Below are 26,224 nucleotides of genomic sequence, written 5' to 3' on the forward strand. Positions count from 1 at the left end.
AAATTAAATTAAACCCCTTCTAGGTTTAACCCTTTTCAATTTAGGAATATCTGCAGGCTTGATGTATCCTGTGTAGGATCTCCCTTGTTGTGAAGGCTAACGCTTTGATTTTAATGTTAGGAGAAAAGCTAGCAATAAGGCATGAGATGAAATACAGTGTAGATGCATTCTGTCACCTTGGTGAACACATACTGCTGTACTGTGGCGGTTTATCTTTTCATAATTAGACAGCTCTTCCAAAAGACATTTTTGAAGTTTTGCTCTGAGGAAAGATTGCTAGAGAATGAAAAGAACCTTTTGTAGAGCCCTCTTTGGGAGTCTGGTAACTGGTACTTTCGGATTCTGTACACAGAGATCCAAGGCCGGGAGAATATCTCAGGGTAAAGCTATCTCAGTTTTGAATCCAAAGCTATTAATTTCTTCAATTATAAGAAGAAACCACAGATTGCATAATGGCCTTGGTATTTTGTTGGCATGGAGAGGATGATCTCAGAAGACTTGTAAGCCTGTGCTGGGATGTGTGCGACACGTGCCTTTTTCCCTGATTTTTAAATTTTCATCAGTCTTCGACACATTTTTGAAACTGTGGATATCCCAAGTTAGCAACTCCAAATCAGTGCACAAAGCAACCATTTTTGCCCATGCCAAATGCACACTTCGCTGAGTGTTGTAATCTGGGCTCCAGAGTTGATACAGAGAAAATTCTAACATCTGCCCAAGTTCTTTTATGACCCAGAGGGGAGTAGAGCAAAGTGGGACAAAGAATCTGGAAATGCATCCTGCCCATAGGGCAAATTGCATTTAGGAATTTGCTTCCATGTGGATTTTCTCCTCATGGACCACTGTGATATTTAGCAGGCTGAGCTGGAAAGGTCATACTGCACGAGATGAAGAATGGTAAATGGTCTGTTCAGTGGCTTGCTGTGAAGTCTCCTGCCAGTGCCGACTCAAAGTTGTGAGAGCCACTTCTCCTCTGGGATGGGAGAGTTTGGCTGTGATCTTTTGGGGAGTATGATAATTTGTTGCCATTGCTTTCAGCGTGGTGGAGAGAGGTAACAGGTAAAGAAAGGCTCTTACTCCCGTGGCTTACAGGCCCCCCCCCCCTTTTTTTTCCCATAAACTGTTGCTGCCACTTTTGAGCCTTAACTGTAATTTTAAAAATACAGTAACGGCGTCTCCTCAACAAAATGCATATGAATATTAAATCTACTCGATTCTTTTTCATTTTGCCAAAGAGAACTTGAATTTATCTCTTCTTTAAAAATTTATTTATTTATTTATTGAGAGGGAAAGGGCGTAGGGAGGGGCAGAGGAAGAGAGAATCTTAAGCAGGCTCCATGCCTAGTGTGGACCCTGACATGGGGCTCCGTCTCATCACCCTGAGATCGTGACCTGAGCCGAAACCGGGAGTTGGACAATTCACTGACTGAGCACCCAGGCGCCCTGAATTTCTTTCTTTTTACAAGACATTGGCCTCATCTTTTTTTTTTTTTAAACCTTAAGACATTGGCACTAGAAATAATTTGTAGTTTTTTTTTTTTTTTTTTTTTTTTTTTTTGTCATTTGTTTGTTTGCTTTTCCTTAAGTCGATAAAACTTCCTTTATCTTGGGCTGTGGGTGCAGTTCTAAACCATGTTAAAAATATGTACAGGAGCATAGACCCCGTAGGTTTTAAAAGATATGAAGAATCTGGGGCAGAAGTTAGTATGTCTAATAAATTTAAATTCCCTCAGATTTGCTTTATAGGAAGTGTATTAATATTTTCCAAAGCATTTCCATCCAAGTGATGTATTTTACATAGCTTCCTTTAAAAAGTATAGATGTATTCCTGAAATTATTATTAATTTTTAATAAGTAAAATAGCTCCCTTTCTTTCTTTTTTTTTTTTTTTAAGATTTTCTTTATTTATTTGACAGACAGAGATCACAAGTAAGCAGAGAGGCAGGAAGAGAGAAAGTAGGGGAAGCAGGCTCTGTGCTGAGCAGAGAGCCTGATGCAGGGCTTGATCTCAGGACCCTGAGATCATGACCTGAGCTGAAGGCAGAGGCTTAACCCACTGAGCCACCCAGGTGCCCCAATAAGTAAAATAGCTTAAAATGAATAATGAGTAATTTCTTTTGCAGTTATATGATAGATTAGATGTGTAGAGAAGCCCTTTCTGGTCAGAACAGTTTAAAATGAGGCTGGGGAGAGGAAGAAATATGTGGACACATATAAAATGTATGTAAAATGTTGGAGCTTGTGTTAGAAAAACAGTTGAAGGCCTCAAAAGGCCTAGAAAGCATGATTTCTTAAGCTGGAGTAAGCACTGAAGAGGGTTTCTTATAGGATTAGAGCAGCAGCGGGGGGAGAGAAAAAGAACAGGGTCCAAGCAATGTAGTGGGAGGTCATATTGGAGACTGCCGCATAGAAAACTTGAGACCCCAGAAAGGTGACTTCCTCAGTGGATGAAAGGTGCCCTGCATGCAGAGACTTGCATTTTAATGTCTTGGTTCTGGATGGGGAGGGGGGAGAGTCTGCCACAAAACTGCCTAAACAGTAGCCCACACTCACATGGTTTTGCAACCAGATTTATTACTACCCATTAGTCCTGAAATTCTCGTAAGGTGATAGCTTCGTTGAAAGTACTCCCGGTTGATTGTGATTCCCAAGTGTCTGGGAGAATAAAATTCAAATCTAACACAGGAGCACCTAAATATTTTAAAACAATTAATAACAAATGTAAAGGAACTCATTGATAATGACATAATGGTAGGGGACCTTAACACCCCACTTACATCAGTGGGATAGATCATCGGAACAGAAAATCAACAAGGAAACAATGGCTTTGAATGACACACTGGACCAGATGAACTTAACAGATATATTCAGAACATTCCATCCTAAAACAGCAGAATACACATTCTTTTCAAGTGCACATGGAACATTCTCCAGAATAGATGACATATTAGGTCACAAAACAGGCCTCCACAAATACAAAGAGACTGAAATCATACCACGCACCTTTTCTGAGCACAACACTATGAAACTAGAAGTCAACCACGAGAAAAAATTTGGAAAGACCACAAACACGTGGAGGCTAAACAGCGTGCTGCTCAACAACGAGTGGGTCAACCAGGAAATCGAAAAAGAAATTAAAAAAATACATGGAAACAAATGAAAATGAAAACACAACCGTCTGGCCCTAAAGGGGAAAGTAGTACATAGCCAGACAGGCCTACCTCAGCGAATCAAGAAAAATCTCAAATAAACAACTTAACCTTACACCTACAGGAGATAGGAAAGAACAGGATCGATGCCTAAAGTCAGCAGAAGGAAGGAAATAATAAAGATTAGAGCAGAAATAAGTGATCTAGAAATTTAAAAAGCAATAGATCAGATCTTTATAGAAACATATTTAATAGACCGATCTCCAAGAATCTTTATGGATAAAGTGGCAAGAAATGTGAGCTTGCACAAAAAACCAAACAACTATGAGTGAGATTATATTTTCCAAAGGGGGCAGTAACAGTATTTCCTGACTGATGTCACGTGTTCTTCTAAAACCTTGCTATTCTACCGTGAAGAAATAGTCTGACCCATTGCATTAAACCTGGGCCTTTGTGACTGCTTTGACCCAAAGAATCTGACAAGGACTGATACTATGTGATTTCTGAGGCTAAGCCATAAGAATGCCACACATTTATTCCTTATTCTCTTGGGGTCTTCTTTCCTGGGACCCATTCTTATGCTGTGAAGAAGCCCATGCAGTCTTTAGAGAGACCCACGTCATGAGGAATGGAGGCCTCAGGCCCACGGCCCCAACTTAGCTCCCTGCAGACAGCCAGCGTTGACTTGCTCGCCTTGTACGTCATCTGTCTTGAAAGTGGATTCTCCACTCTCCTCTCAAGCTGCTTTAGGTGATGCTACATGGAACAGAGAGAAGCTGTCCTTTCTGAGGCCCAGGCAGATCGCAAATCTGCGAGCCAAGTAAATGATTATTGTTTTAATCCCCTGAATCCTGGGATGGTTTGTTGTGCAGTGATAGATAAAACTAGAAGATCAGCAGTAACTATCAGTCTCCTAGATTGTTAGAGATATTTGAAAAAATAAAAGAGGAAATTAAAAATATATGATGAAGAGACTCAAAATTGATGAGAAAACTGTGCAAGAAGAGCTCGGTCTCAATAGAACCTCTAAAAATAGAAGACCTGTGTGAAAAACAATGGAAAGATGATGCAGACGGAACAGAGTTGAAGAGTGAACTGGGAGACAGATCTGGAGATTTCTAGAGTTGCGTGCAGAGAGGGAGTGGGGCACATGCATTTTAGCAGCAGGAGGACTAGAAGACGCCACCACGTAGGTATGATTTAGTGGTTCCAAACTTTGTATCTTCGGACCCCGTGTGCTTGTAAAAATTACTGAGAACCCCAACTTGCTGTTGTGTATGTAAGTTACACTTATATTTTATGGTTCAATGAAAAATTTACTTAAAAAAGAAGACATCATAAAGAGTAAAAAAATAGGCCACAACTTGAGAGAAAGACTGATAAAGCTTGTTATTCAGAATATAAAAGAATTCAAATTAAAAGGAAGAAAAAAAGATAGGAACAACAAAAAAAAGGAAATAGGAAAGTCACAAATAAGTTTATTTCACTGGACCAGGAACGAATGGTCTACGAATATAGGAAAAGATCCTCAGTTTTTTTTCGTAGTGAAGTAAATGCAGACTGAAGCAGCGAGGAGCTGTTTGCCTCCCATTCTCCATCAGACTGGGAAAAATTAAAAAATAGCAGTTGTTGGAGATGCTAGAGAGCAGTGGGAACACCTGCACTATTGGATACAACCATTTTGGGAAACTGTTTGGCTTTACTTAGTGATTCCCAAGTATACACCCTAATGAAACTTACACCCATGGCCCAGGAGACTTGTATAAGAATATTTAAGGTACTGTTCAAAATAGGTACAAATGCAAACAACTCAACTATCTAGCAACTCTGAAGCAATACGTAAAGTTGGTGTATTCAGAAAAGGATGACTAGCAGAAAGCGAATTAGATACCACTCCATGCATTTCTTGGAACGATTTTCTAAATATCACCAGGATCAAAAAAGGCAGTTAAAAATAATAAATGTGATTCTACTTACATGAAGTTTAAAAACAGACATACCTAAAAATAGGTTGTTTGGTGGTACATATATGGGGAAATTGTAAAGGGAAGCAGAAGAATGATAACATGAGTTTTAAGACAGTGGTTATTCTGAGGTGGGGGTGGAATGGAAAAGCCCATAAAGCACCAAGATTTGTATGTGACCTGTTTTGCCATAAAAATTTCTGTGAGTGTGTTGTGGAAAGGAACCTGCAGTGATTCTTTTTCTAAGGACAGAATTTTGGTAATGCAAAGACTAGTTCTTAATCTCTTCATCGGTGTTCTTGCATGTAAAGTCCTCCAGTAAATACATGAACTTGTTTTTCACAGTTTCTGTCGATCTTGCTAACTGGGGAGCATGCCTAGGCAGCAGAAGAAACAAGGAGGATTTATCCACAAGTTCAAGTTCAGTTGTTGTAGTTAGAATGAGAAACTAGGCCTCTTCTCCTAACCTGTCTGAAAATCGGCTTACTGTAAAACAAAAGACTGTTTTCCAGTTTATTTTTTTGGTTAGCAGCAAAGGCACTCTTGCCTCTACCCCTAGCCTGAGTCTGCTGTTTGTTAAAAATCTCCATGCATTGACATCTCTTCCTTTTCTGAAGGAATGTGAAACCCAATAATTACACACAGACCTGACCTACTTTGGAGGAAACAGAGAACAAAGAAATCTTAGTTTTCTTCATCATTTTTTGGTTAAAAAGCAGAGATTTTGGGAGATGAGGGCCAGAACTCCTTACATCTATACTTCTTTGAACGGTCTAACAGTTGGCCCCTCTCCCATATATTGGAAGTTTCCCTGTACGCACACTGCTGGTAGACTCACAGACGTGATGCTGTTGAATTCTTTGCATGCCTGCTGATCTGGAAATGTTTGGCCATTTCCCAAGGTCACCGTGGCTGAAAGAATCCATTGATTTGTTTTTATTTTTAGTTGTCTCACTTTATAGATTTGATTTTGTAAACACCTCAGTCCTTTTTTTTTAAAAGGAAGTAGTTGAGATCCAAACATACACGTTTACATGAATGCATGAATGAGTTGAAATAATAGTTTTGACCACGCATTCCATTTAGTTATCATTGTGGTTGCCTAGTAACTGTTACTCTACGTCTTAGTTGCTTTGTTTGTTGTTAATATGCTAAGTTGGTTGATTGTTTTTATTCTAATTTTTATTATTTGCTTTATCGATTTAAAAAAAATATTAAAAACTAAGTTCTCCTTAAACCACAAGCAAAAATCTTTTTGGTCTGGTTCATCAGCAGTTGCTAAAATCACAACTGGGTTCTGGGTCTTCCTAGGTCCTATATCCAGTGTTTGAGACTTATTAAACCCATTGTTTTGTTTACTAATTATCAGCCTTAACATAGTAAGGTGAATGTGGATATCTGGAATATCAAGAACTAGAAGGAAAGACAGTGTGCGTAAGGATAGACAAATGCATCAGTGGAGTAGATTCAGTAATCTAGAAAGAACCCTTACACGTATGGTCATTTCACTTTTGACTAGGGTGCCAAGACAATTAAAAGAAAGAATCATTTTTTTCAAGAAATGGTTCTGGGACAGCTGGATATCCGTATGCACAGTGAAGTTGGACCCTGCTTTGCAAAAGCCACACACAAAAGTTAACTCAGAATGGATCACAGATAGAAACGTAAGGACTAAAACTATACAATTCTTAGATAGGAGCAAATCTTTGTGATCTGGATTTGGCAGTGGTTTTTTTTTAGGTCTGACACCAAAAGCACAAGGGGCAATGAAAAATAGATACATTGGATTACATCAAAATAAACTTTTGTGTTGCAAATAATACCATCAGAGAAGTGAAAGGCAACTCACAGAATGGGAGAAAATATTTGTAAATCATGTATCTGTGAGGGTTTGTGTTCAGAATATATAAATAACTCTTACAATTCAATAATAAAAAGACAGCCTAATTTTAAAAATTGAACAAAGAAGGCGTGCAGCAGGCCAGCAAATGTGAGAAATGCTCGTCATTAGTCATTAGGAAAACCTAATCAAAACCACAATGAGATACCCATGAGGATGGCTATACGAAATCCTATGGCCAAGAACACTGGTATTGGTGAAGATGTAGAGATGTTAGAAACTTCTCTTGCATTGCTGGTGGGCATGTAAAATGAGATAGCCACTTTTCCATTTCCTTAAAATTTCCAAAAATATATATGATGTTACTGTATGACCCCAGTATGTTACCATATGACCCACTCCTATGTTTAAATCCAAATGAAAACACCTCCACACAAAAATTTTACATGACTGTTCATAGCAACGTCACTCATAATAGCGAAAATGTGGAAACACCCAGAAAACCATCAACAGGATCATTGAAATGTGGTCTGTCCACACAGTGGATTGTTATTTGACAATAGAAAGTAATGAAATACCGGCTCGTGCTACAACATGGATGCCCCTTAAAAACATTTTGGTAAGGGAAAAGAGCACATATTGTAGGACTCCTATGAAATGATCAGTATAGGCAAATTTGTAGGGATAAAAAGTATAGGTTAGTGGTTGCTTGCGCTGGTGAGGAGTGGGGGATGAGTAGCGGCAGCCTATGGCTATGGGATTTCTTTTAGGGGGACAGTGTTCAAAATTAGATTATTGTGATGATGGCACTACCCTGTGAATATACTAAAAAACACTGAATCGTATTCTTTAAAAGGGTGAATTGTATATTACATGAATAATATCTCAATACAGCTATTTTCTGAAAAAGAACTAAAACACGGGAGAGCAGGGAAACTGCTAAGGGGGAAAAATTAATGTGAGTATTTGTCTTGTAAATGTCTTGTTAGTGAATTGCTTGTCTTTACTCTGGGTAAATATTTGTAAATTTTTTTTAGAAGGCTACTATTGGAAAGAATTTTAAACATCTTTTAGTAAAAGACCTATAGACTAAAACTTTAAACATATTTAAAAGAATAAGAGCCAAATATTGTAGGGAACAAGGGAGATTGATATAATTTTACCAGAACACTTAGGCTAACTGGCTACCACAGTTCACTTAGTGTTTGCTTTCTGGCAATATAAGCAACGAAAACTGATGATGAGTTCTTTAACTTACATTATTAAGCAAAAGGAAGCCATCCAAGTGATAAAGTGTATTTCCCAGCCCTGCACAGCCCTCGACTGTAAAGTAGAATTTGTCCATGATTTGCTATCAGGTTCACAAAACTATGTTAAAAAAAAAAAAAGAAAGAAAGAAAGAAAAAGAAAAAGAAAGAAGAAACAACAAAAAGAATTCTTCCATTGTAAATTTAAAAAAAATTCCAAAATATTCGTCATATGGAAATTTAGTTTTGACCCTGGATATATGTCTGGTGTAAAATTTAGTTTATTGAACTTTCTGGTTATTGGAATTGAGGAAAGAATAGAAAACTGATTTTGGTCTGGTGTCTCTGGCATTAAATTGAGGTTATCTAACACAGTAGATAGAGACTGAACTTGACTGTGGTGCCAGAAGAGCAGAGTATTTTGTTGTGATGTTTGAAATGAGATGCGTGTGGTTGTTTAAAAAATGTAATAAACTTTTTTTTTTAAAAGATTTTATTTATTTATTTGACAGACAGAGATCACAAGTAGACAGACAGGCAGGCAGAGAGAGAAGAGGAAGCAGGCTCCCTCCTGGGCAGAGAGCCCGATGTGGGGCTCGATCCCAGAACCCTGGGATCATGACCTGAGCCGAATGCAGAAGCTTAACCCACTGAGCCACCCAGGCACCCCTGTAATAAACTTTTTTATAGTAGTTTTAGATTTGCAGAAAAGTTACTAATACAGTGGAGTTCCCAAATAACCCACATGCAGTTTCCCCCATTATTCGTTCATACCTTACATTAGAATATATGTTTGTCGTACTTAATGAACCTATATTCCTACATTATTATTAACTAAAGTCTAGAGTTTCTTTTGATTTCCTTAGTTTTTACCTAATGTCTTTTTCTTCTGTGTCAGGATCCAGGATCCAACATTAGATTTAGTCATTATATCTCTAGGCTCCTCTTGGCTGTGATAGTTTTCTCATACTTTCCTTGGTTTTGATGACCTTGACAGTGTTGAGGAATACTAGTCAGGTATTTTGTAGAATGCCCCTCAGTTGGAAATTGTCTGATGTCCTTGTTGTGATTAGATGTGGGTTATGTATTTTAGGGAGTAGGACCAAAAAGAGAAAGTGCCCTTCTCATCACATCCCCCCTTGATAAGGGTAGATGCTATCAGTGTGATTATCACTGCTGATAATGACCTTGGTCACCTGGCGGAGATGTGTGTGTCAGGTTTCTCCATTGTAAGGTTACTCTTTCTCCCCCTTTCCATGTTGTCCTCTTTGGAAGGAAGTTATATATACACATACTTTCGGTACCATCTTTGCAGGTGACAAAAGTAACTGTTTTGAAAACTAGTGAGTCTGGCACGCTTACCTTTTCCAGTGAAGATTTTACCTATGTTTTCACAGGAAGGGCTTGCCAGAATAGCTCTAAGGAGGGCCAGAGCTTTGCTCAAGAAAGCGCTTCAGTTCTGTTCATATGCTTGAATTCTTTGTGAAATGGCTAGATTTCTAGACCATAAATTATGGAAGAGATTTTCCTGGCCTGGAATTTCTTAGAGGTAAACGTTACCTACATCGTGAAGAACCATGAGGTACTAGTTTTCCCTTGTTGCGCAACTAAAACTTAACAGCTTCAAAGAGCACACGTTTATTATCTCCCAGCTGTGGATCAGAAGACCTGGCACGGCTCAGCCTCTTCCTCTACTCAGGGTCTCACAAATTTGCAGTCAAGGTATTGGGTAGATGATACTCTCATCTGGAGGCTCAGGTGGGAAAGAACTCGCTCCCAAGATTGTTCAGGCTGTTGGTAGAATTGAGTCCTTGTGACTTTATGACTAACTTTTTTGCGGGCCGTTTGGCTGGACGACACCCTCATGTTATAAAGATGTTGCCTATAGGGGCACCTGCGTGGCTCAGTCAGTTAAGTGTCTGCCTTCGGCTCAGGTCATGATCCCAGGGTCCTGGGATAGAGTCCCATGTGGTGCTCCCTGCTTAGTGGGGAGTCTGCTTCTCCCTCTCCCCCTGTCCCTCCCCGATGCTCATGCTCTCTCTCTCTCATTCTCTCTCGTGCATGCACTCACTCTCTCGGACTCTCTCACTCAAGTAAATAAATAAAATATTTAAAAAAAGAAGATACTGCCTGTAGTTATTTGAGACCACCCACGGTTGCTTTTCCTATGGGCTTCTGAAACATGGCCTCTTACTTCCTCAAGACCTCCAAGTCCAGCAGGAGGTGAGGGAAGAGATTACGCAAAGGTGTGAATATATATTATTATTATGTGTGTAGAATCACTGGAGGTTGGCCGCCATAATGTCTCTCTGTTACATATTGTATGACTTCTGAGAATATTTATTTTTGAGTAAGAGTCTATCCAGTGAGTCTTTTTTGATGACAGTTGGTTAGAGTACCTCTTAAAAGTATACCAGAGTACCTCTGGTAGAGTGGGTTGCCATGAAAAGAATAAACCTTATAATGACTGGCATTATTGTAAATGGAGGAAGGTCGAAGTGTTCATGAAGCATAAATGTAGAAGTGAAGAAAGCAGTTGGAGGAGAGGTGAGGCACTGCGGTATATTTTCCCTGTTTCAAACTTCTGTTGGCTTCTGGTGTTGTCCGTCATTAATTCCTTTGTGAGCCAGTTTTCTATGTTTCTTTTAAAGAACTCATTATCATACCATGAAATCTAGTTTTCAGAGGCTGCAAAACATAATGTAGTTAAGGGCTTAGGGTCTAGAGCTCCAGGGCGAGGTTCAGGTGCCGCCCGTACTGGCTAGTACTGTCGTACCAGTGCTGTGCGCATCCGTGTCTCATGGGACTAATCACAGTTCTTACTCTGTCGGGTGGTTGTGAGCATGAAGAGCTAAGGCCTGTAATTATTGTTCATTTTTTCCAGCGCGATAATGCTTCTTCCATGGTTATGTTTTTAAAGAGGAATGTGAATCCTTTAAAGAAATATTTGAAATATTTCCCGATGAAACATGGTGATTGGGATTTTGGATGAACTTGGTGGAGGTGTAGATGAGCAGAATTGCTGATGAGTTAATAATTGTTGAAGCTGATGATGGCTACTTATGATACTGTGTCTACTTTTGTCTATATTGGAAGGGTGCCATAGGAAAAAGGGAAAAAAAAAGCAATATTACCATGGCACACAGTGAGTACTCAGTATATTCTAGCTATTACTACATTGATGTTTAATATATTGGAATTAACTTGTCTAAAACGCAAAAATGTGAAACAAACTGAACTAAACACTTTGTTTTTTTCATTTCTAAGACTCTTACTATAGATACAATTTCATCAAGTTTGGATAGTGTATCTAAGACCTTAGACTTGGCTTTTTGGTTTCAGTGTTAGCGTCTTCTCATTTAAGTTGTATTTTATGGGTTAATTAGTTTGACTTATTTGTGGCTGGTATCACATTCCATTTAATTTAGTCTACCATGGTTTCTGTAAGTGGGAGGGAGATTGATATCAATATACTTGATTATTTAATGTTATTAGTATCAGTAGTAGGAGACTTTGGCTTTACCAATAGTGAAAATATTAGCAGCACAGGCCAAGGTTTTCCTAGGTAAACAGTGGTGTTATGCTTTAGTTTAATGTAATTGCTGCTTAATTTAAGTGAGAAGCGTAATACTTAGGAGCAAATTCCCTGAGGCTATCTCGGCTGTGGTAAAGCAGTTTTTTTTGCTTAGCACATGGTCCTACATTATATAGTGCTATAAAAGTAGGTGGCTTGACTATTTTTTTTTTTGAAAGATTTTATATATTTGATAGAGAGACACAGTGAGAGAGGGAACACAAGCTGGGGGAGTGGGAGAGGGAGAAACAGGCTTCTCGCTGTGCAGAGCCAGATGCGGGGCTCATCCCAGGACCCTGGGATCATGACCTGAGCCGAAGACAGATGCTTAATGACTGAGCCACGCAGGTGCCCTGGTGGCTTGACTATTTTAATTGTTCAAGACTGAGAGTTATCTAACTAGTGATTCTGTTTTACTTTATGTGAATGAAACTTAGAACTTAAAAAAAAAAAATTAAACCAAACCAAAATCTTTGAGAGTTTTCATTAGGAATTGGCACAGTGAGAAGCTTTTGTCTTGATAACCCTGCTTTGAAGTACATACAGGCACACATTTATGTAATAGATCAGAATGTCGAGGATTGCAGAGCTGGTGACACTTGCCCAAGGTTTGCCACAAATGTATTTTAGTGATGGAGTTGGGAATGGAGTTCTTGATCCCAGCTCTTGATCCAGTGCTCTTTGGCCATCCCAGTGATTTCCAAATTGTTCTCCAGAGACTGAGGGTTCTAAAATGTTTGTCTGTTTCTAAACCTTTTGCCCAAAGTTAGCCAGAGTAGCTCCCTCCCTTCCTCCTTCCTTCCTTCCTTCCTCCTTCCCTCCCTCCCTCCTCTCCTCTCCTCTCCTCTCCTTTCCTTTTCCTTTTCCCTCTCTCCTCTCTTTCTCGTCCTCTCTCTCTCTCTTTCTTTCTTCTTTCTTTCATATTATGGTTTCTATTGTATTAGCAAGACTTTGTTTAGAAGGGAAAATATTCTGCTACTACTGTGTATGTTAGTTCTGACGTCTCTCCTTCCCTGAATTCTTTATTCTGTGCCATCTTCTACTCAGAAGAGTACTTTTGATTTATTGGCAGGGTTTTGTTTGACTTTGTTTCAAAGATGTCGCTGTGTTCTCTGTAGAAATCTGTGACCCAAAGACCTCAGGAAAATTTCAAAAGGACTTCTAAACATGTAGGGATAATTATTTTTAGTATGAGGTTATTATCAATGAATGTTTCATTTCCTTGCAGTTCTCTGCATTCTCTCTTCATTCTCTCATCTCATCAGTCTCATTCCTTGTGATTTTCTGGATGGTTTTCCTCATGATCTGTTGTTTTTTAGGAAGATATTTATGCAAATATGTCTACTTTAAATGAAACTTTCTGATGTCTGGAGATTTTGGGGGGGTCTCTTTGGTAGTGAGTTATGGGTCATATCAATTTGCTTAAAAACAATCTTGTCAAGATCAGAAGAGGGCCCAAAAGACATTGTAATGGGTTGGTTTTTGCTTAAATTATGAATACTTTTAATGGTTAAAAAAGCCCCTCACTGGTATTAACTGTACTCAACATTTTAGTCAGTCAGTGCACCATTATGATAACTTAAAATCCTTGATGATGCTTTAAAAGGTTATCAAAATTCTAGACTTGCACTGTAACGTCAGTTTAGGACTGTCATAGAAGGTCAGAATTTAGGATGCATTTAATCCTGCTACAGGAAAGGACAAACAAGTTTACTAAATGTGAAGTCTGTTATATTAAGTACATACTTCATATAATTGTGTTTTTACATTCAATGTGGTACAAAACTGTTAACATATAAATATATACAATAATAATACATATCATAATGAATTACATTTTAATAGAACAGTTTTTCATATTTTTTATGGCAGGATTATCAATAGTGTTCTTCCTGCCTTTAGAATAAATACCAGAAATTTGAGAATTAATTAATTGTTTACCATTAGACTTTTCCAGAGGAGTGATTTAATTTACTTAAACTTCACTCTTCAGCCCATGAAACACAAACATTAATCATGGAAATATAAAATCTGTTTGATTTGCAAATGTGATGACCATTAACTGTAAGGAACTCATTGAGGCCAGAATAAATGCTAAAAGCCACCACCCCAAATAGTCCCATTTTGGTGGAATCCCAGAGGGGCATTTTTTTTTGCCAGCACTAATGGTGTGCAGTTGTGATTAAGAAAGCCCATCAGAAGGTACTTGGTGCCATGTTCCTAACAGGCACAGGGAAACTGGGTCTTTAATTCAGGGAAGACAGCCCAGCATCAGCATTCAGACTAGAAAGCCTGGTCCGGGACAGACGTACATTGTGACAGTTAGCTCGCAGGACTGGCACGTGAGCACGCGTGACAAGCAGGTCTCAGAAATGGGGAAGGTCAGGTGCTCCCTGGTAATGGAGCTTGCTTCCAGTTTTCCCTTTGTTTTCATTACCAAAGAGCTGGGAAATGGTAAAAGATGAGGAATTTAGGGTAGTTTTTCAGCTGTTATTGTGTTCCCTTGGCTCACTCAACTTTTTGCTACTGCAGGCTGTCTTATTAGGCCTTGGGGGCATATTAATATAATTTAAAACAACTTAAAATATGAACTGTTGCTGACTTTGTTCACCAGGAACAACACTACCATTGTAAGGTTAGCACCATGCTCAGGGTCATAAATCTCCACCGGGGAAGTATAAGAAAGTTATGCGTGCCACTTGAGTTCAGCATTCTTTCCAGCGGGTGCTTTAAAAAGCTTGAGTGTTCTAGGTGCTACAGCGAAATGTGGTTAACAGGACACAGGCTCCTTGACAAATGCCGTCCTTGGGAAGAGCACACTTCTGTGAGTGTGTGTTATTTTTACCCATGAGCTGGCACTCCAGGACAGAGTACTTCATTAAGAAAATTCATCTTGAAATTCATTCAGCTTTCTGCCTCCGTCTAACCTCACAGTTGAGGTCATTGCCAAGTTTCACCCACATGTCTAATCTCTCTTCTCTGGGACTCAACTGCCATCCTTCATAGCTTCATTTTCTACCATAACTTTAAATTCTGCCTTGGACTAACTGCTGCTCTTTGTTTTTCTTTTACTTCAGAACATTGCTCTGATAATTACTATTTTTTCATAATACCCTTTTCTTGGATACTGTTCTTTGGTGGCCACTTTGAACCATTGGAGCTTCCTTGTTAATCCTTTTCTTCTCCTCTCCAATGCCTTCCTGTGGTCCCTCAGTGTTCAAAGTCTCCTCTTTGCTCTGCATTCTTCAGTCCCACTGCCTCTTTCCTGCTCTTTCCCTTCTGTCCTTTGTTTGAGGGCTTCAAGGTGTTCTTTTAAATAGGTCCCTAACCTTGGAATTAAGCTATTGGTCCAATTCTCAGTCTCCCTCTTCAGCTTCCAAGTCACGAACAACTGGAAATAGATACCTGGAAATGGGTCAGGCACTGCTTTTTGTAAGTAATTCTTCATTGTTATGGTCAACTCCATCCTCTTCTCCACTCCTTGTTCAGTTCATTTCAGTGGGAAACTTAAAGGCAAGAGTTGATTTCAACGTTGTGGAAAGCGCGCAAAGTGTTGCCGGCACTGTGTCAGTGTTGAAATGACAGCAGTGGTAGTAATGTCGGTGTGGCTGAGAGAGTTGCCCGTTATGTTAGAGATACTCCTAGGACTTCTGCTTTCTGAGAGGGTAAATGTTAACCAGATGGGAATTACTGGAACTGAGAAATCATTTTCTTTTTGTCTGAAAAATTTCCCTTCTCTCCCTTGAATTCCAAGTAATCACCAGAAAATTTCCATTGATTAATTGTGCACAATCTGACCATGTTCCACCTTAGGAATTCTTCCAAGAATAATGTATGGCTCATGGTCCCTTTTCTCACTTCAGGAAGCTCCCGAGTCTCTATCCTCCAGACGTAAATGCAAGAACAATTTCACTTTTACCGTTTAGTACAGCCAAAGCAGAGAAGTAGAGAAAAGTAAGTGACCTAAAGTCTCGCTAGATATTATGAACGGTTTCCTTTGGGATTCACTGAAACCTGATTTACTCTCACTTTTGGTGGTCATGTTGCGTCCTCCTGTTGGCTGGAATCCCAACATCTCAGTCAATCCCTAGGCTTCACAGTTGCATATTGTTCCAGAAAGGGAATTGTGATTGGTATGTAAAATGGATAGGATAGTCAGTTCTTCCCAAATATCTGTCTTAGCTTTGTCCCTTAAAACTTGATTTGGCTATTTGTTACCGACTCAAATATGGAGTCCTCCTTGATTGGTTGCGACGCAGGAGACAGGATTTCCCAAGAATATGGCCAGCTTATGTCCTGACCATGGCCATGTGGGACATCATTAATCATGGCCAGTTAGTGCCTGCAGGTTTAGCCTACTATCTTAAGAGAGTAAAACTTGGGGCACCTGGGTGGCTCAGTGGGTTAAAGCCTCTGCCTTCGGCTCAGGTCATGATCTCAAGGTCCTGGGATCGAGCCCCACATCGGGCTCTCTGCTCAGCAGGGAACCTGCTTCCCCCTCTCTCTGCCTGCCTCTCTGCCTACTTGTGATCTCTGTCTGTCAAATAAATAAATAAAATCTTAAAAAAAAAAAAAGAGAGTAAAACTTAATTCTTCCACAGAACCCTGTCGAGACTAGCCTCTACCGGACTGTACAAGGGCACCACCTTAAGCCCATCAGTTGTTCAATAAACATTTTTTAATGGAATTAAATTGAGTTCTTGGAATGCAACTTTTGAGACCTAATTTAAGATTCTCTCCCAAGGCCGTGTTTGAGCATTGAGTGCATTGCAACCTGCCAAGTTTCTTCGAGATCAGTAACTGGCAGTTCTCAACGTTGAGTCCAGTATTTCAGAAGTCATCTTTGTGTAGTACGTGTTAGAGCAGGCAGCTTACTGGCATCGTCCACCATGTGGACCACATACATAAAATTTTTTTCAAGTAGTCATATTTACAAATGTAGAAAGAAATGGTGAAACTAGTTTTTTTTTCAGCTTTCTTGAGGTGTAATTGACAAAATTGTGAGATATTTAAAGAGCACAACGTGTTGTTTTGTATACTTATACATCGTGTAGGACTCCCCTGATTGAGTTAATTAACACGTTCATCCTCACATATTTGCCTTTTTGGTTTGGTTGTTTTGTTTGGTTTTGGTGAGAACATTTCAATTCTATCCTCTGAGATTTCAGTTATACAATAGTGTTATCAACTATAGTCACCATGTTTTACATTAGATCCTCAGGCCTTATTCATCTTTTTTTTTTTTTAAAGATTTTATTTATTTATCAGATAGAGAACACAAGTAGGCAGAGAGGCAGGCAGAGAGAGGGTCGGGGGGCGGGGAGGGGGGAAGCAGGCTCCCTGCTGAGCAGAGAGCCCTTCGCGGGGCTCGATCCCAGGACCCTGGGATCCTGACCTGAGCCGAAGGCAGAGGCTTTAACCCACTGAGCCACCCAGGCGCCCCCCCTTATTCATCTTTTTCCTGGTAGTTTGTCCCCTTTTCCCGGCCTTTCCCTGTTTCCCGCCCCCCCCCCCCCCCCAGCCCCTGGCGCTCACTTTTCTACTTTCTGTTTCTATGAGTTTGACTTTATTTTTTTTTAGATTCCATATAAGTAATACCATGTGGTAATGTGGTTGTCTTCCTCTCTCGGACTTATTTCACTTGGCACAGTGCCCTCCAGGTTCACCCATGTCATCACAAAGCCCCCCCCCCCCCCGGGCTGAATAATATTCAGTTGTGTGTATATATGTATCTGTGTGTGTGTGTGTGTGTGTGTGTGTGTGTGTGTGTGTGTGTGTGTATCTATCTATCTATAGATAGATAGATAAGCTACATTTTCTTTATCCATTTGTCTGTTGGCAGACACTTAGGTTGTTTCCATACCTTGGCTATTGTGAATAATGCTGCAATGAACATGGGGGTGCAGGTACCTTTTTGAGATAGTGACTTCATTTCCTCTGGATATACACCCAGAAGTGGGATTGCTGGAGCTGGTAATTCTGTTTTCAATTTCTTAAGGAACCTCCATACTGTTTTCCATAGTGACTGTACCAGTTTGCATTCCCACCAACAGTGCACGAGCTTCCCTTTTCCTCATATCTGTGCCAACATCTGTTATCTCTTGTCTTTGAATAGACACCTTAACAGGCTTGAGATGGTATCTTGTGGTTTTGATTTGCAGTTCCCTGATAACTGGGGGTGTAGAGTACCTTTTCAGGCATGTGTTAGCCATTTGTATGTCTTCTTTTGGAAAATGCCTACTTAGGTCCTTTGTTCATTTTTAAATTGGGTTGTGTTTTTTTCTGTTGAGTCATATGAATTCCTTGTTTATTTTGGATAATTAACCCCTTATCAGATACATGGTCTACCATATTTTCTCCCATTCCGTAAGTTGCCTTTTCATTGAAATTAGTTTTTCGTAATATATTTTATTTAGCCTAGTATCTCTAAAATGATATTTCTTCATGTAATCAATATAAAATTTATCAATGAGATCTTTTATATTCTCATTTTAATATTAAGGCTTTGAGATTTGGTCTGTATTTAGCATTCATAGCACAGGAGTTTGCACTGGCCACATTTCCAGTGCTCAGTAGTCACATGTGGCCACTGTGCTCTGTATTGGACAGTACATATCTCAACCATAAAATAATACTAGGTCTGAGCTGAGAATGATATAGAAATCAAGAAATAGATAATAAAAATTTACCTACACCGAGGCATCTGGGTGACTCGGTTGGTTGAGCGTCTGCCTGCCGCTCAGGTTGCGATCCCGGGGTCCTAGGATGGAGCCCTGAGTCAGGCTCCTTGCTCAGCGGGAACCTGCTTCTCCTTCTCCCTCTGCCTCCTGCTCCCCCTGCTTGTGTACTCTCTCTCTCTCAAATAAATAAATAAAATCTTTAAAAAAAATTAGCTACAGAACCTAAGGTAAAAACAACCCCTTTGGAAATCATTCACAGTGGCAAAAAGTTTGATATCTGCCTAAATTTTAAGGCATTTCAATGAGTAGAGCTGCTTCAGAGAACACTGGAAAAAACAAAAAACAAAAACAAAACTTTTCTCCACACTGTCATAATGTTTTTTCTTCCCTTCTTAAAAGCATTCAGTCTGCTTACTGTATTTTGTGAAATTATTGTGTGTACATCTGCATACTGGTTTAGGGGAGTGCGCTTTCTCTTTCTGGAGGAATTTTAGCACTTGTGGTCTGCATTTTCTTCCTAAGTGGTTCCTTTCTTTAACTGTCCCATTTGCCATTGCATATCCCTGAATGAAAGAACCCACTTTTTTCCTGATGGGTGAGGGGGAAGGGTGGTTTGTTTTGATCTTAATACTGAACCTTTCCTTGGCTTATTGGTTTTTATTCTGTCTCCTTATCTTGCCTGTGAATTCGGTGTCAGGATACGCAAGTGAATTATTGCCTGTTGTGAAGAAAGCACTGTTTTTTCAACTCCATTCCCTGTGAACATTACTGTGCTTGCAAAAATTAGGTAAGAGTTAAAGGAACTGTGGTTTAGAAGTGAGAACTAAAAGGGGGAAATAGCTATTTTCCCCCCATCTAGAATGAATAATAAAGAACTGTGACTTTAAATTTGGCACAATCTGAATTTAATTTTTTGTCATGCCACATGCCAATGAAAAAAGGGGTCGTTGAATGGAAATATCTTGGGTAGAGAAATTCCCAAAGTCTCTAGGCAAGCTGTATCTGTAAGCAACATCTTGGATACGGTGCCGTGTTTAATTGATATTAGCGTCAATTCATAAAATCCTGCTTCTTGTAAGAGAAAAAGAATTTTATATAGAACAAGAAACTTTAAGAAATATATGGTCCCTTGGTAATATATTGGAAGTTTCCTTTTTTACTTGTTACGCTTTTCATATGGAGGTACAAGGAGGTGATTCATAGATTCTCAACACCAAAATCTTAACAACATTCTTGGAGAGTTTATCTTCCATTTACCTACCAATTTACCGTGTGCTGTGGACGCATTTCATTTTTCAAGCAGTGAGTGTGTACTTCCAGCCAAAACCCTGATTATGTAGCTGCCACTGATCTGTGGTAGTGAAAATTCACGATCACCGATCCCTTCAGGTAGTCTCAAAATAATCACACTCGCTTGCCAACTCCCCACTCTCTGACGTGGTCTGTTTCTCGGTTTCATTGGTATTTTTCCATTTTCTGGAAAACTTCCATCTTCTAGTTTACAGCTAAAACAGGAGCCGAAGCTTTTGGAGGTTGTCTTTTCCATTCAGTGGTCCTCTCAGGCACGTGTGCCCAGTGACACGTGTGTCCTCCTCTCTGGCTTTGGTACTGAGTCGGGAGGGCAGGGGGCCCCCGGCCCACCGTGAAGGGAAGCAGAGCGAGCTCTCCCTTGGCGCAGCCCTGAGGATCAGGTCCTGCTGTGGGTTCGGTCCTGTGGCTTGGTGTGACGCTCCCGAATGGAATGCGTTTTTCCCCCAGCTTTATTCCTTCCATGTTCTTCCCACATCAGCTTGAAGCCACCAGTTGGTTCTGAATGCGGCCCACAAATTGTTAGCTGCTTCGCCTCTTGGCCCCCTCCGCTTGCCCCTTGAGTTAGGAACTGATGTGTCTGAGAGCCAGGATTCTGTTGTTTAGTGAAGCGAATCTCATTTTTGCCAACAAATGCCTAACGTTTAAGGCTTGATTCCAGAAAACAAACAAACAGGTCAGAGCAGTTCCTGTAATTAACGCGGAAGGCCTGTTCACCACATGCGGGGCATTGTATGCAAAGCAGGCTGCAGCCGTGAGCTTAGGTCCCCAGCAGCCTTTAGAGCAGGTTCTGTTGCCCACATTTCTTAGATAAGGAGACACAAATTACATAGCTTGGTCAAGGTTATACATTAAAAAGGCAGTTCTGAGACTTGGAACCCGGGCAGCTGGACACCAGAGTCCATCCTTTTGACACCATATTCAGGTGCGAGGCCAGGCTTTGCCCGGGTCTTGTTGCATCTTGAATCTCACTGAGGAGAAGACGGGATTTGATGTTTAAAAGCTCTCTGCATCCACCTTCGAAGAACAGATCATACTTAATGCAGTTTTCCCTGAAAAGATAATGCATTTCAGTATGTGGGGCCCTAGTCCCTTTATGGGGAGGCAGATACACTTGTTATGAAATGCAGAACTACATCCATACTATACCATTATCTCTATCAAATTAAAAATAGTTTCTAGGTGCGTGGGATATAAGATCCTGTAGCCAGCTGTGTTCTCATAGATGATTAGATTTGGTTTTCTCTGCCTTTGTGAAAATCTTACTGCCTCAGAACGCAAATGAAATTCAGAAGGAGTTCATGGGAGGAGTGAATCGGGAGGCCCTATGACTCTCCCAGTTAATGTGTGACTCAGTTCTCTCTTGCGGGTGAAAAAGTACAAAAATACGGTCAAATGTGTTGAAGGCCCTCATTAACCACCTCCACCCTCTACCCCACTGCTGTTTCTGTGCCGTCCACTGGCAGGCACGGGCAGGTTAGGCGAACTGAGGCCCAGCCCTTGGACAGTTGACAATCAACAGATCTTAATATTGCTTTCCATTCTCATGGCACACACAGAAAATAATTATTTCCTCTATGGTAAGCAAGTGAGATTTCTTTTTTTTTTTCTTTTTAAGATTTTATTTGTTTATTTGACAGAGATCACAAGTAGGCAGAGAGGGCAGAGGGAAGCAGGCTCTCTGCTGAGCAGAGAGCCTTGATGTGGGACTCGATCCCAGAACCCTGAGATCATGACCCAAGCTGAAGGCAGAGGGTTAACCCACTGAGCCACCCAGGCGCCCCTCAAGTGAGGTTTCTTGAGGCTAGAGGTGATCCATTGCTACCTACCCATGGCCTTGGGTACACCTGTAACCCATTTCTAGCACACTAGCTGGGGAGCTCTGTGACAGGGCATATGGCTGCAAGTTTCTAAGCCTGTTATGTATATGCAAGCAATCTGTCAAGTATAATGTGCTATTCATGTGTAAGCATTTATTAATAATTAATTACTATTAAAGCCCAGATATTTATTCTGTAAGAGGACATTGTGTACTGTGATTTTTGTGTTTTGGGAGCTGTTCTTGGAGAACCAGGTACAGATGCCAGACCAGTTGCTGGAGTTAAGGTCCTGTATGTGATACGGCGCAGTAATGAGAAGTAGAAATGCTGATGAGAGGCACTCAGATGCCCTGCCACTGAGCTGTCCCCCTTGTCCAGGGTGGTGTGATAGAAGACTTCTTCTAGGAGATCGAACAGCTGGTGTGATTTGTTAATGATTCTGCTCTTTCTCCTCATATAATTTCCTATCCCCTTCTCAGCCTATCCCAGTTCTTTCTTTTCTCCAGTTCTGCCTTGTTTGTGAAGTCTTTCCCGTGTCTGCTTCTCCCCCTGGTGAAGGTCATACTCCATCCTCTGTTCTTTTTTTTTTTTTTTTAAGATTTTATTTATTTATTTATTTATTAAGATTTAAGATTTATTTATTTATTTATTATTTAATTGACAGACAAGAGATCACAAGAGGCAGGTAGAGAGAGAGAGAGAGGGGAGAAAGCAGGCTCCCTGCCAAGCAGAAAGCCCAATGTGGGACTCGATCCCAGGCCCCTAAGATCATGACCTGAGCCGAAGGCAGAGGCTTAACCCACTAAGCCATCCAGGTGCCCTCCATCTTCTGTTCTATCATCATACCTTGCTTATAGCTTTGTTGATTCTGTTTCCAACACTGCATTGTTGTCTGTTTCATGTATGTCTCTCCCCTACTAGATTGTGCTGTTCCTTGAGGTTAAGACTGTATCTGATTGAACCTCGGTAGCTTAAGCTACATTCAGCTCACCTTATCACATTCCATCATTAGGCAGGGATTGGACGCTCTTGGAATTGAGCTGAAATTTGTCTCCCTGGGCCTTTCTCCCATCAGTTCTCATTCTAATACCTGAAACTTCAAAGTTACTTTTACGTTAGTCATTCTTACATTGGAATCATCTACCTTCTGTAGTTCCATATAGTCTTTATTGCTCTGGGCTGAGCATTTTTATTATTGGTATTTTGCTCCCCTGGTTTTTTTTTTTTTAATTTTTCTCAGTAAGGTTCCTTTCCCTCTCTCAGAGTTTAGAATCATAGAATTGGAAGAATTGGAAGGGGCTAGAATTTAGCTTTGCTTGGTCCTTCATCAGACTAATATTCTTTGATTATTTGCTGATCAACCAAGACAGAGATATAGATATATTTCAGGGTAACATAGTATTTTGAGTATTTCACTAAGAATAGTGAGGAAGTTTAGATTTGGTAGAGTAAAAAAAATTCTTCGTTTTTTATTCTGTTTTAAAATATATGTGCCAGATGCCTGGGTGGCTCATTCGTTAAGTGTCTGCCTTCAGTTCAGGTCATGATCCCAGGGTTCTGGGATTGAGCCCCGCATTGGGCTCCCTGCTCAGCGGGAAGCCTGCTTCTCTCTCTCCCACTCCCCCTGCTTTTGTTCCCTCTCTCACTGTCTCTCTTTGTTGAATAAATAAAATCTTTAAAAAAATAATAAAATAAAAATGTATATGCTGCTGGATATCTTAACAATGATGGGCAAAATAGATGTTTGTTACTAAGCAGTGTATATACACTACAGAAAGATCTTCAGATTTTTAGAACGTTACCATTAAGAATTTGACTGTGAAGCCAACCAGCCTGGGCTTTAGTCCTGGATCTGGTGCATACCAGCTGTAAATGACTTAATCTAGGGTAAATTACTTCATCTCTGTGTGTCGGTTTCCCTATTTGTGAAATAAGGTTAACAGTAATGTAAGGTATTGTAAGGTATCAGTGATTTAGTACTTGGAAAACATTAAGAATTCTGCTTGGTGCCCAGCAATGTTCGGTATATAGTGACTCTGCTACTACCCCACCATACCCCACCACTACTACTATCGAGTTATGTTAGCACCTGGTGAGCTGTGGGATGCACCAGTGGAATTTCTGGTCGAACCTTACTAACTCGTCCTGTATTTGTCATTTAAGCATTTCCTCTTCATTAGAGACCTGGCGTACCATCGTCTGCATCAAAGCATGATTTGCCCAGACTGTGATCACATCTGTGGAGTTAGGAAGTATTTTGTTTGTCTTAGGGTTTTACTGTTGGAGCAGTTTAAGAAATGGCAGAAAGACCCATTAGCTTTTGGAATCTGTTCCTTTGAGACCAGCTTGCTAGGAATCCATTTCCTGATTTTTTAAAAAGAGTAAAATAATTTTCTTCATTGACATTCTGTAAACAAAATGCTGGTAATTTGCGTTATGTGGAATGTAATGTCTTAAAGTGGATTTAATTTTCCGTAGCGAACTGCTTTTAATCATGCATCAGAGTAAATTTTCTTCCTCTGTTCTCAGGTTGCTATCAAGATCATAGACAAGACCCAGCTGGATGAAGAAAACTTGAAGAAGATTTTCCGGGAAGTTCAAATTATGAAAATGCTTTGCCACCCCCATATCATCAGGCTGTACCAGGTAGGCTCCTTAGTGATATAGCCTATGGGAGCGAAGAACCCAGAATAGCCACTTGTGTGTATAGAAGAAAAGGTGTCTGGGTGAACATCTGCAGCATTTCTTGGTTTCTGTGTTCACACGTTTATCCTACTGTTTTCCTGCCCACTCGGCACTCAGGTTTGATCTGGCTCTTTACTAGTAAAGTCCGCCTTACCCACTTAAGCCTTTTAAATTTGTTCTTTAAAACATGGGTACCATTGTGTGTGGGGATTACGCCAAAGGATTATTCAGAAGATGACAAGAACTTATTTATGTAGATCCGAATCCTAAAACGAATGGAAAAGCCAAAGGAACAGAGAATTTTTAGGGATGAAAAACTAGAAGTTAATAGAGCATTATCTTTTTATAACATTCCTTAAATATTCCTTTCTGTGATCCTGGTATGACTTAGCATGGCAAAGGGTATTTTAAGTATGGCCCCTATGTCAGTCAGAACCCACCTCTTTTCTAGTAGGGCCCTAGACTTCGTTTCCTAAGGTAGCATTTGATAAGCACAAGATTGATTTGGTGTAATGGAAGAGATTTCCATTCTGGTTTTCTTAGCTTCCCAAGAACCGTGCACATTTCCTCCATCCTCAACAATGATTCCTTACTGCAAAAGCAGTAAATCTAATGACGAATTTCAAGCCAGATAGGAAGAGAGGACCTTGCCTTAGCAGGCTGGTGGAAGAGACATTTTGGGAGGGGTGGGGCTTTGGGGTGCTTCTCAGGTTGCACTGTGTAGGCAGCCACAGCTCTGCCTCTGCCCAGGGCCAGCCCTGCTCATTGCTTTCTACTAGATCAGCCATCACCTACTTGTCCAGGAAGTGGCCACCCACTCGGTTCATCTGCTGCTGTTAGTCTGCAGTAACGGTCACTGGCCCAGGCATGGCACCGTGTGTGAGGGTGGAGGTTCAATGGGCAGGCTTTCATAGTCTGTTAATTTCATGGAAAAGAAAGCACGTCGTGATGTTCGTGTGTGTGGTTAAGGCTACAGCTCTAGGGCTCTTTCCTGGCATCAGCTGCTCACATCATGAAATGAATTAGTGGGAGCCGCCTTGTTGAAATTTATCAGACTCAGTTCTGTTGAACCACGCCTACATCGTGCCCCAGAAGCAGACCCGTGAAAGCTTCCTAGTGTTGCCTGAAGCCTTGTGTCTGCAAACTCGGAGGTGTCTAACCTCTGCTTCCTTCCTATCCTGATCGACTGAGTAAACTTCTTGACCTCACTTTTTAAAATAAATCATCTCTAAATAGCTGTGGGGCTTATGAGTCTGACTTTTCTCAAGAGGTTAACTTGTTGGTATTAACCTTGTAACTAAATTATCCAAGTTGATCTTTCTTACCCAAGATTTCATTAGCTGGTAGGAGTTCTCATACTTTCAGCCCTGACTTTGAACAACGTCCTCTTTTAAGCTTTAATTTTGCTCTCTGGCGGCTGGTATTGTTAATGGGGGATTCCGGGCGGCCAAGGTGAATGGCCATCAAGTTGTCTTTGTAAATAGTATCCGGGTAGTTTTCAGGTCATTTGCCAGAACTTCAGTCCTGTCAGTTTCTAGAGGGAGCCAAATACAGGTAACTGTGTAGGAAAGATTTTGAGCTACTGAAAAATTTAACAGGAAAGGAACATTTGTAGTCAATAAAAGTCTGTACACCCAGGGGTACAAAAGAGATTTACAGTTTGACATTTACTTTTTTCTTTTCTTTTTTTTCCTCAACATTGCGTAAGTTTAGAGCACTTATGTTTGCTATTGTTATGTGACCCAACATACAGGAAGAGCCTGGCGGCAGTGCATGTAGCAATGAGCTGATATCACCAACATAGAGAGTTTTTAAAAATTAAAGAGAAAAAGAAGGATGATAGTTATTAGATTAGAAAAGTACTGTGCACTTACAGATGGAATACCATGAGACCATTCAGAAGATCTGTGGTTATAACACGTGGTGCTGTTATATGGTATCGATGTGTAAAGAGGTC

The 26,224-nt window shown here is 40.3% G+C and overlaps 1 protein-coding gene across 3 annotated transcripts in view; it reads left to right on the top strand.

Annotated features, from left to right (window-relative positions):
• LOC111153707 (SIK family kinase 3) overlaps window positions 1–26,224 on the top strand; it is a 238,523-nt gene that overhangs the window by 98,390 nt on the left and 113,909 nt on the right. For all 3 annotated transcript variants that reach the window (XM_022512870.1, XM_022512874.1, XM_022512873.1), the window contains exon 2: window positions 24,112–24,228. In XM_022512870.1, the coding sequence (XP_022368578.1) occupies window positions 24,112–24,228 (117 nt within the window). The remainder of the gene's footprint in view (window positions 1–24,111; window positions 24,229–26,224) is intronic.

The sequence above is a fragment of the Enhydra lutris genome, unplaced genomic scaffold (assembly GCF_002288905.1).
Source record: "Enhydra lutris kenyoni isolate GAN:26980312 unplaced genomic scaffold, ASM228890v2 scaffoldscaffold34, whole genome shotgun sequence".
Classification (NCBI taxonomy): domain Eukaryota; kingdom Metazoa; phylum Chordata; class Mammalia; order Carnivora; family Mustelidae; genus Enhydra; species Enhydra lutris.